This window comes from Engraulis encrasicolus, chromosome 5 (genome assembly GCF_034702125.1).
Source record: "Engraulis encrasicolus isolate BLACKSEA-1 chromosome 5, IST_EnEncr_1.0, whole genome shotgun sequence".
Classification (NCBI taxonomy): domain Eukaryota; kingdom Metazoa; phylum Chordata; class Actinopteri; order Clupeiformes; family Engraulidae; genus Engraulis; species Engraulis encrasicolus.
The window spans coordinates 3,930,145-3,942,246 of NC_085861.1; the positions used below are offsets into that span (position 1 = coordinate 3,930,145).

At 41.3% G+C, this 12,102-nt stretch overlaps 2 protein-coding genes across 2 annotated transcripts in view; one reads left to right on the top strand and one right to left on the bottom strand.

The window, feature by feature from the left end:
• adam22 (ADAM metallopeptidase domain 22) overlaps window positions 1-12,102 on the top strand; it is an 85,987-nt gene that overhangs the window by 67,146 nt on the left and 6,739 nt on the right. Inside the window, exons 22-26 of the mRNA XM_063198521.1 lie at window positions 1,560-1,650; window positions 2,454-2,507; window positions 4,623-4,847; window positions 7,791-7,888; window positions 8,180-8,246. Coding sequence (XP_063054591.1) covers window positions 1,560-1,650; window positions 2,454-2,507; window positions 4,623-4,847; window positions 7,791-7,888; window positions 8,180-8,246 — 535 coding nt within the window. The remainder of the gene's footprint in view (window positions 1-1,559; window positions 1,651-2,453; window positions 2,508-4,622; window positions 4,848-7,790; window positions 7,889-8,179; window positions 8,247-12,102) is intronic.
• Window positions 1-12,102, bottom strand: part of LOC134448851 (E3 ubiquitin-protein ligase TRIM35-like) — an 89,689-nt gene that overhangs the window by 52,775 nt on the left and 24,812 nt on the right. The window lies entirely within an intron of this gene.

Here is a 12,102-nt window from a genome sequence, read left to right on the forward strand (position 1 = left end):
ATGCATAGTAGTAGTGGACATTAAAATGACCAAGGCGAGAGGAGAACACCTCAGTCTTGAGAAAGTCTTGAGACTAATTAGCGCAGTGATAAGACAAGGACACATGCGGCATTAATAATGTTCGGTTTAAATCATTTTCTGATTTGCCTGTATGTCTTCATACCTTAATATTCCTCCATGTTTCTTGTGCCGTTGTTCCCGACTGTCAAACGGGGCTTAAACAACGCGCAGTAGTAGCCTTCCAGACAGTACAAAATCATGTCCCATGTCCCTTCGCATGTGCCCATCTTGCTTTGCGTCCGTTTATATTTTAAACAACTCAATATTAAACGGAATGAAAGGAAGTCGTAGCTCCTTCTGTAGTTACCGGCCGCATGTGTGTGTGCCTTCTAGTAGATAGCCTACTTTTATGAGAAAATATTCCAGAAGAGGTGTTATTCCACATCCATGACCGAGGACATGCGAAGCTTGGCAATGACTTTGCACTATCTACTTTGCGCATCGAAAGTGCCCTTCAGATCAAAGACGGAAATATTTTGCTCTCATGTAGCTTACATTTGTGCCTTTCCACAACACTGTGCTTGGTGTTTATGCACGGCTATGCCATTCCTCAGATGAGTTAATCTGTTCTTATAGCATGCATGCATGCATGGACCAGTTAACAACAATTCTAGTTATTAGGCCCTTTATTATATTATATTATATTATATTATATTATATTATATTATATTATATTATATTATATTATATTATTTTATGTTATATTATGTTATATTATCCTACATTACATTATTACAGCCTATTATATAATTCATTAAAGCTGCTATGATGGTTAAGAAAATGATGGCTAGTGAAAAGGCCCAATGGCTAGTGAGTCACGAAAACCACTAGCCAAAATGGCTGGTAAGCGAAAAAGTTAGTGTAAAGCACTGGTGTGTGTGTGTGTGTGTGTGAGTGAGTGTGTGTGTCTGCACTGGCGCATGTGCGAGTTGTGAGTGTATGTGCAAAGACATTAAACCTCAAGGGATTTTCTGTACTTCTGAAATTTCTATAAATTGTAATTTTAAGTTGATGTGATCACTGGTGAGTTGATCATTGCGCAATACAAACCCTATTGAGTGTAGTGCTGAGTGAATTGTTTGTGCTTGACGGTTTTAACCTTTTGGTAAAAGTGAAATTATGTTCAGCAACACAAACATACACACACCACTCTGTTCGCTATCCAGCAGCTACTTATGGCCACATAGAAGTGAATGTTAATCATTAACTAGATCATGACAAGAATAGATCATTTGGCATATCACAGCATTCAATAACGAGTAAACATATGTATTTCATTTTTATCTTTTCAATGTTTATGGGCGTGTAATTTCTATAGCCAACAGAAAGCCCACTGTATGTTTGACAGGAGTTTGCTGAACATTCATTTTTCCAGTCTGTGTGGTTTAACCTCTCTCTGTTGTTGTGGTTGTAACCTGGTGGTGGTGGTACCCTTCACCCTTCTGTTTTGCTGGTTGCCGTGGTTGCGCTCTTTAACATTCCACACGTGTGTTCCGCAGGCCTGGTGAGCACCAACATCATTGTGGGGGCCATCACAGGATCCATCCTGGTGCTCGCACTCATCGTTGCCATAGCAGCCTGGGGATACAAGTAAGTCACAACCAAGGACCAGCCGTGGCAGGGGGGGGGAACCTATGTCTCGAGGGCCGTTTTATCCGGCCCCCAATGTAATTTTAATGTTATGCAGCTTCACATGAAATATGACGTATTTTGTTATGGAATCTTAGAAAATACATTTGCAATACAATTAAACAATTACAATTAAAATGTAAAAGTTCAATGTAAAGAAAGTTTGAAACACACACTGATGACCTCCCTTTTCATTTCGAGACGTTTCTGGCCAACACAGCCCCTTCTCAGACACTCTACAGGATTTTAAGCTGGGGTGTACTCACTTTTGTTACATGTTGTAAAACATTAATGGCTGTATTTTGATTTTTTTTGTGAGTGAACAGCAAATGTAAGCGGCCATTTTTGTTGTTAACAGGTCACTAATCATTGTGTCGAAGTGAAATGTCTTTAATGTTGTCCTATGAAAAGATATGCTTACAAATCTGCAAAAATGTGAGCTGTGTACTCACTTCTGTTTAGCGTTTTGGAGAGCGCGCACATCCAGATCAAACAGGTGCCGGACTTAAGACACAATTAAACATGAAAAGAAGGAAGGTCCGCACACTGTTGCTGCTCCTGGTTTATTAACACAACGTTTTGACCATGCAGTCTGGTCTTCGTCAGATGTCACACCAGCAGCAACAGTGTGCTGACCTTCCTTCTTTTCCTGTGTACTCACTTCTGTGACATACTGTAACTTTAACATACTGTAACACACACACACACAGAGAGCGCCATCCTCAAGTTGTTCTTGCTGTAACTTTGGCCCCTGTCTCCCATAGGAACTACAGACAGCGCAAATACGCCGAGTCAGAAGTGCACCGGAGATTCTGCCGGTAAATGATCGTTTATCTTCATTTCCCTCCAAAAAGAAATCAAACATGATGAAATGCTACGACTTCTTTGTATTTTCCGCTCCTTGTTATATACAGTGAGTCCAATATGTATTTGATCCCTTGCTGATTTTGCCCGTTTGCCCACTAATAAAGACATGATCAGTCTATAAATTTATGATAATATGTATTCAAACATGGAGAGACAGAATATGAAAAAGAAATTCCAGAAAATAACTTAAAATAATATATTTTAATTTATTTGTATTTAATTTAGGCTAATAAGTATTTGACCCCTCTAGCTAAAGAAGATAAAGTGCTTTGTGGCAAAGTCCTAGTTGTCTAGCACTGAGGTCAGATGCTTCTTTTAGATGATGACAATGTTTGTGCATATAGTAGAACATATTTTTGTCCATTTTTCTTTGCAGATTATCTCCAAAACATTAATAGTTTGTAGCTGTAGCTTGGCAAATGGGAGGTTCAGTTCTCTCCATAGAATTACTATAGGGTTAATATTTGGAGACTGGCTAGGCCACTTCACAACTTTAATATGCTTCTTATTGAGCCACTCCTTTGTTGCTTTGACTGTATGTTGTGTATTATTGTCATGTTGGGAGATCCAAAAATGGCCCACCCTTCAGTGTAGTGGTGGAGGGAAGGACGTTTGCTCTCAGGATTGCACATTACATGTCTCCCTCCATCCATTTGTTGACGATGTGAACTTGTCCTGTGCCTTGGCCATACAAACACCCTAGAACCATAATGATACCACTTTCATGCATGATGGTGAGGAGGGTGTTCTTGGGATCATAGACAGCAGTGCTCTTTCTCAAAACACATTGAATTGTGTTAATGCCAAACAGCTTGATTTTGGTTTCATCTGACTACAGCACCTCCTTATCATATCCTAAACCAGCCTGATGTCCGTTGGGAAACCTCAGATGGGACTGCACAGGTTCCTTCTGAAGTAGAGGTACCATGTGTGCACTACAGGATTTTAAACCTCTGTGGCATTAAGTTCTACCAGTAGTTTTATCTGTGATTTTGGTCCCAGTAGCTTTGATATCATTGCCTAGTTCATCCCGTACAGGTCTAGGGTGCTTTCTTTCTGTTCTCATGGTTATCAAATCCTTACAAAAGGTCAAATCTTGTATAGAACCCCAGACAGGCTGATGGATAGTCATTTTGTATTCCTCACATTTTGGAAGAAATGCATCAACAGCTGGGTCATTAATACCAAGTCTCTTTCTTGTGACTTTGCTGCCCATTTAATCTTTGTTCAGGTCTAAAATCTTGTCCTTGATATCATTTGACTGCTCTTTGGTCTTTCCCATGATGGTGATGTTGGAGTGTGACTGATTCACTCATACTATGGACTGATTCTGCTGATTAAATGTGTATTTTATGCATGTTAGTATGTACAGGTGTCTTTCATTCAGATGATAAGTTGATCGGAAGTGCCCATCTGGTCTGTGGGCCCGGAACTGTAATCAGTTGGCAGGGGATCAAATACTTATTTTGCTTGATGAAATGGAAATAAATTAATATATATTCTCTTAAGTTAATTTCTGGATTTTCTTTTTGATATTCTATTTCTCCATATTAGAATACATATTATCATAACATTTATTGACTGATCATGTCTTTGTTAGTAGGCAAACCAAGAAAATCAGCAAGGGATCAAATACATATTGGACTCACTGTACATGCTTTTAAGATACTGCTGTGTGTGTGTGTGTGTGTGTGTGTGTGTGTGTGTGTGTGTGTGTGTGTGTGTGTGTGTGTGTGTGTGTGTGTGTGTGTGTGTGTGTGTGTGTGTGTGTTTGTGTGTCTCCGTCTATGATTGTGTGTGTATGTGTGTGTGTGTGTCTCCGATTCTGCCTGTGTGTGTGCGTGTGTTTGTGTGTGTCTCCGTCTATGATTGTGTTTGTGTGTGTGTGTGTCTCCATCTATGCCTGTGTTTGTGTGCGTGCGTGTGTGTGTGTGTGTGTGTGTGTGTGTGTGTGTGTGTGTGTGTGTGTGTGTGTGTGTGTGTGTGTGTGTGTGTGTGTGTGTGTGTGTGTGTGTGTGTGTGTGTGTGTGTGTGTGTGTATCTCCATCTCCATCCCCCCCATGCAGGCAAATGCCGGCGGGCGAGTACGTGAAGAAGCCTGGCGATGGCGACTCCTTCTACAGCGACATGCCGCCGGGCGTGAGCTCCAACTCGGCCTCCAGCTCCAAGAAGAGGTCGGCCTACCTGTCGCGCCTGCACCTGTCGCACCTGTCCCGCCTGCAGCTCTCCTCCTGCTCCTTCACCCCCTCCATCCCCTCCATCAGCCAAAACATCTCTCTGTTCCTCTTCAGGTGTGCCATCCATCACCCATCAACTCACCTCACCTCCATTCACCCTCCTTACAACCCCCTTCCTCCTGAAACCCCGTTCCCCCTCCCCACAACTCAGGGCTGGACTGGGGGAGAAATATTGTAGGTACCTGGGCCAATTTTGGCTTTATATAAGGGGCCCCTATAGAATGTACTTGTATTAGTATATACAATCTATGGGGGGGCCCTTATAATTAGCGGTGCAGAATTGACTCACTGGTGGGCCCTATGCCGACGTGGGCCCCTATTTTCAGAAATGTAGAAAAAAATGAATGTATGTTTTTTCAGCAATGGAAAAAACAATATAATATAGATTTTTGTACAGTTCTGAAAATAGGGGATCACGAGGGTGCGGGGCTCATTGGGAAATGCCCGCTGGCCAGTCCAGCCCTGCCCCCGCCCCCCACCCCTATCCTCCTCAGCTCCGCCCCCTCCCCTTGCCTTGGGGGGGGCATTTCAGCCTCCTGCTGGCTGGCTTATTGTGAAGTAGCTAGCTAGCTAGGGTGCATCGAACACCACACCTTGACATTTTAAACTTTGCGAAATCCTGCTGTGCTCTTGTGGGATTGGTCCTTTGCACTACCACACAGATCTTCCTTGCCGATTTCTAGCAAATCGGATGTATGTGAAAGAGTGGCTTTACATTTTGAATGGCTGTGAATGGGTGTTTTTAGCTAAATCAAAGTGGGCAAAGTGTGTTATGGTAGCTCTTTTGATCAAAACTAGTAAAAGTCATGTGGAAGAATAGCTAAGTTGCTTTTCCACATGCCCAGGGTATCAAGACCCCAACATGGTTAAAGGATGGGTATGGTACGGCTGTACAATTCATCAAAATAAATCGAAAATCGTGATATCGAAATCATAATTTCAGTCGGGATTTAATCGTGGTAATAATGGCCTGCCTTTGGGCGTCCTTGAAGCCAGAATATGCTGACAGGCTGGTATTTTTTGCCAAAAAGTTTCATGCTATTGTTTATTGTTGTTGAATAATTGTGATTAATAATCCTGATCCAAATAATCGTGATTATTATTTTTTCATAATTGTGCTACATGGGTTTGAACATGGCTAAAGGATTAGTGGATAGGGGCTTAAACTTTGCTAAAGGAAGGCTGGGATAAACACTTGCACGGGGGGTTTCGAATATGGGAAAGTGGAAAGGCAAATGGAACATTCTTCTAAATTATTTTCCATACTAGTCTACAAACAGACATTTCACTGACATTGCTTAAAATGCCCATTCACTGCCATTCAAAATTTCAAGCCTACTGTATTGTTCCACCCTTTAACATTAATACAAATATTTTACAAGTAAGTTTTTTAGTACAAAGGAATAATACTGCAAAAGCACAGCGGGTTTTTTTTCAAAAGTTGGGGCGTTTGATGCACCCTACTGTGAAGCGAATTGATTAAACTTGTCAGTTTCTGACAGTAGCTGAATCTGACTTCTTGATCTGCTTACTATGTGGTGCACCAAGCGAGTTGTCTTTTTAAGATGTTTTTTTTGGTCCTTCCAAAAGGCATTGGTTGCACTATGTAGTCAATAGGTCTGAAGGTTTTTGGCTTGTGGCTGTCCTGTCCCTATCCTCTGGCTTAGCCTCCCTGTCTCTTTCGGATTGTATGCATTGTTGTAGGGCCTTTTGCCGCCAGACAGGCATGTTTTTTCTTTCCTTAGTAAGGATTCGATCATGTAGACTTTCTTACGGAGCCATTGATTGGATTTGTAGACCTAAATCAAAACATATTCAGTAGTTTAGAATTGTTATGATCTAATATTTCAACTTCATAATTATTTATAGAAGACTTAACCGTTTTTTTATTTGTCACTTGTACACTTGCGCTTTCTCACGATCTTAACGATCAAAGTTCAAATTGTTCTTGACTGAGACAGCATATGTGGCAAAGAAAATAAAATAGTTCCCTGCTGTTTGTGTGTCAAACTAAATACACCTTTCACATTGTGTGTTTAGCTTGCCACACACAACAACACCCCTGTACTGTATGTTGCTATGCAAGGCCGAGCTAGCCTATATGCTAAGCCAACCGCACCCATCTGGTCTTCGGTCATGTTATGCTAACGTTTACGCTAATCTCCTGCATTTACCTGTTAGCTACCTGTAGCGCCTCCTGCCAAACAATTGTAAGCATCATATCCACTCAGATTATTACCCATCAGCCATCTGTGCTGCTACTGTTGCTGCTGCTGCTGCTGTTGTTGCTGCCGCGGGGTAAGTATGTAAGCCTCATGTCATAACGTCACGGTGGAGAGACGCATGCGTGAGTATCTCCCCCTGCCCCTCCTCCAACTCCATCCATCCATCCAGCGCAGAAAAAACATGGCGACATCCTGTCATCCTCTCATCATACCTCACGCTCTCGTTATCATCCTGCCATCATCGGGTCATCTGTGGTGTGTGTGTGTGGCATCACTCGCATTCATAGCCATCTTCAGATGTGTGACTGACTGTGACTGTGTGTTTAGTCGTGATGTACATACACGTACGGCACTTCGTTTTATTTAAGTTACACTGTACCGCCCTTGATGTGTTGTGTTGATGTGTCTGTGGAAGATGAGTGAATACGAGTAGTCGACCTAAAACAAAACAGAGAGATTATATTTGATCTGGGGTGCATTTATCGAAACCATAGTTGCTAACAATGTTAGCCACTTTGTTGTTTGCTATGCAATTTCCCATTGTCAACTACGCAAGTTGCTAACTGGCTAACAACTACACTTTCGAGAAACACACCCCTGATTGCTTTTCAATTGGTAAATGTTGCATTAGGATGAACTACGTAGTATGCTACGTACAGTAGATGTAATGTGCCAAAGTTAGCCGTCTGGCAGAGAAACAGAGCAGTGCTACTTCCCTGTTTCGCTGTTGAGATTGACGTGTGTTTGTGGGTTGTCTGGATTTGTCCTGAAGGTCTAATGGAATGTCGCACTCGTGGAGTGAACGGATCCCGGATGCCAAACACTCGGACGTCTGCGAGAACGGCAGACCCAGAAGCAACTCGTGGCAAGGTACGTAAGAGACACACACATGCGCACGCGCGCACACACAAACAAACACACACACACACACATACACACACACACACACACAACAAGAATCTCGTGGCAAGTTACGTAAGATACACATTCACAGACACACACACACACACACACACACACACACACACACACACACACACACACACACACACACACACACACACACACACACACACACACACACACACACACACACTATGATTGGTCAGCGGGCATTTGGATACTGGCACTGATGCTGTCTGTGATTGGTCCTCCTCACAGGAAACATCAGCGGCAGCCGCAGGAAGATGAAGGGCAAGAAGTTCCGCCCACGTTCCAACTCCACAGAGTAAGTCACATGGCGTAGTCACATGACCTAGTCACGTGACCCAGATGCTCGCCAGCAGTGCAATACTGGACAGACATGGTAACACTGTATTATCAGGTCCACACGTTAGCCACGTATACATACTCATAACTCTCTGTATAAGTCACTCATAAGACAACAACAATAACAACAACAACACTGAGCAACATCAATAATTTGTTAGGCATGTGTGTCCCAAATGTTTTGTTCACTGCCAATAAGATCTTTATTACCTCCGCCAAGGAAGTCTGTTTGTCTGTCTGCGTGTTTGTCTGTCAGCAGGATAACTCAAAAAGTTATGAACAGATTTGGACAAAGCTTTGTGGAGTTGTTGGAAATAACAAAAGGAACAAGTGATTCAATTTTGGTGGTGATCCGGATCACGGTCTGGATCCAGGATTTTATTTAAACAATCTTCACCATTGCTGGATATGGTGAATTTTGACATTCCAGTTTCTAATTCACAAAAACAAGGCAGACAGACTTGAAAATAATGAGGGTGTAGCATAGTCAAATGTTCTATCAAACAGCTTCCTTGGCGGAGGTCTGCACTCTCTGAGTGCATTTCTAGTTATTAATATAATCACAATAAGGACTTAGTAGACCCATAACATGTCTATTATAAGTCACTTATGCAGACAGTAATTAAGCATCTATTAAGTGGCTAACATTTGAAGTGTTACCCAGTTTTTTGTTTGTTTGTTTAGTTGTTTGTTTGTCCTTTTGATTCAGGGATTTGTTTTTTTTACTGTAGGTCTACTTGTTGGGTAGACATCCAAATGCATCATTTGAAAGTCTTTATAGAGTGTGACAGTGTTGTCTTCGTTTTTGTTTGTGGACATAATTTTTCCCCATGTCATTTAAATGTCCGAAACACATCACTGTTCAACCAAACAGAGTGTTTTCATATATTAAATGGGATATACAGTAATTCAAATGGAAAAAGGGAAAGGTTACCGGGGGGGGGGGGGGGGGTCGGGTGGGGGTAGATGCAGTAAGCTGGTTCCACCATGGCAGCAAAATGTTGATATTTGCATTAAGTTAGATTGTTTGTGTGTGTCATGCATGTCATAGCCTACATCAGGGGTATTCAATTAAATGTCATCGAGGGCCAGTTTTTCGAATTCCTCCCAGTAGAGAGGCCGAACATGGAATACACATGTGTGTACGCATGCAATGTCCAAAGTGAGGGTGTGAAACAAGCGGATAACTTTCCAGACAGAAGAGATATTCGCTTTTCTATTTCTTAGTAGCCTTCATGGTCTATGAGACTATTTCCGATAAGATATCACTCTCATTTGCATAGGAAAAATATTCCTAACCTTAAGTGTTAGTGATTGCACATATTTGTTTTCATTTTGTTCTGACCTCGTGGGAGGCCAGAACCTTGCCGTCCAAGGGCCGCATCTGGCCCCAGGGCCGCCATTTGAATAGCCCTGGCCTACATAGTAAAATAATGGGCATGGAGTTGTTGTTGTGGGGCATTATTTTGTGGAAAGGAACGCCTTGTTTAACACATATGACTGACACTCATTACACTCATTTATTATATTATAATTCTATATTATTATTTATTATATTATACCTATATATTATTATACATATTTTCCCATTATGAATAGGCCACCATCCATGCATCAGGAGGGTATTCCAAGAATATGGTTATGTGATAAAGCAAATGAGGACTCAGGCTCTTCTATTAGGCGATTTACGTCTACTGTACGTCTCCAGAGACAAGATGTGAATACCTCCCAGGGTGTGAAGGGTGGATGCTAATTTACCAGTATCAATAGCTCTGTAAAGGGGCTAGGCATGAAAGCTAATACAGTTTTTCTCGATTGCCTACACACAATTTTCGGAATCGTTCCTCGAATTCTCAAAACTCTACACACAAATCTCCAAACCTCACACACAACGGGCCAAACTCTTCACTACCTCTGAAAAATGCACGTCTTGTCTCAAAACAATGTACTCTCTTCTAAAAACCTCATTTTGTCGTCAAATGACACACACAGACAGTCACTACAATACACATTTGCTGACCCATTAAAACACTGTTGGGCACAGGGTAAAACTAATTTCTCCCAGTAACTTGGGCTTTTTTTTGTTCTGGATTGCATGGATACATAAGTTGGATTGCATGTGACATAAGTTGGAAGAACTTCATTCCCACAACACACAAACAGAAACAGAAAGATTTTTGTCTTTTTCACAAAAACAACACAAAGATAAACCCCACTGCCTATTTGGCAGTACAAAAAACCCATTACATTACTGTATAGCCTATTGCTATGAAAAAAAAACTCTATACTCAACTTGAAACACAGTCGAAACTTATTTTCTTCAGTGTTCTACTTACTAAAGAGGGTATTTTTCTGTAGTAAAATACTGAATTATTGTTTTTAGACTCGGAGTACACAGACGTGTATAGATTTTACATATTTTTTTTAAATATTTAAAAATTGCACTAATGTATTGTAATATTGGGTAACCACATGAAAGTTATGTCTTGTATAACATATTTTTGAGTTCAAAAACTAAACAAATGGGTTTTCTCCTTGCATCCACTCATTTTTCATCAATATGACATGCAATGTGTGTCCTTATGGGGTGATGATTTCAGATTGTAAACCGGTATGAAGAGAGTTTGCCCATGTGATGAGGAAGTGAACATAGTATTGCAGTTGATTGTAGTGTTGTGAATGACAGTGTGTTCCATGAGAAACGCGTTTTTCTTTATGAAAATTGAGTGTAATCCAGAGAATTGTGTGTAATGGTGTGAAAAGAGTGTGTTTTAAAACTGGAATTTGAGTGTTAAGTAGGAATTGTGTTTAGTGTTCAGTGACATTGGTTAGGGGAGTTGGGAAATGGGTGAGATGTTCCGAGAATTGTGTGTGAAGTACCAGAACTTGTGTGGAGGCAATCGAGAAAAACTGTAACAGTAATATCATGATGACTGTTCACACTTGTTTGGTTTGGTTTGTCCTGTCCTGAAATGAGCCGCATGTGTGACCAGCACATGTCTTTTCCTTCTGGACAAATGCTCCAAGCGATAAGGCCTGTCAATGTTGTCCTTACTTGTCATTTTCCCTCCTGTGTTGTTTGGTTGGTTAGTGGCCTGAGGTTTGATGTAATGTGTACATGTTGCTGCTGTATTCATGACCCTATAGACCTATAGCAGCATGAGACCAAACAACTGGAATATGCTTTGGCCGGACAATAAAAAAAGACGTTTGCCACCACAACCAAAATGCAACTGACCAGTAGCCAATACCCAGCCACTCCCGTCCCGCCCCAGAACGACCGGTTTTCCTCCAGACGTGCATTAAAAACATTTTCAGTCTGATGTATAGCACAGTAAAGTGCTCTTAAATGCGTCTTTGAGATAGCCAGTTGGTTCTAAAACAGCCATCTGCTGAAAAGAAAAGAAGACAATTACAACCGAATGCAAATATACAGTCCCAGGAAAAAGTTTGTACACCCTTTGAAATTTCTTACCTTTCTGTCAAAATTGGTTATAAAACATGGTCTGATCTTCCCGGAAATCACAAGAAGGAACAACCAAAGTCTGCTTTAACTAATTCAACCCAAACATTTACAAGTTATTGTATTTTCATTGGCCATAAGATGTAAACATTCATAGGACAGCAAGGCATAAGTAAGTACACCCTTGCATTCAATAGGTTTTAACCCTAAGCTAGTCGCAATAACCTCAACCAGATGTTTCCTGTAGTTGCAGATCAGATTAACAAAACAATCTGGATGTATCTACACGTAGTCTCCCTCTTCTTTAGAAAACTGCCTCTCGTCAGCAAGGTTTGTGGGAAGTCTGGAGTGC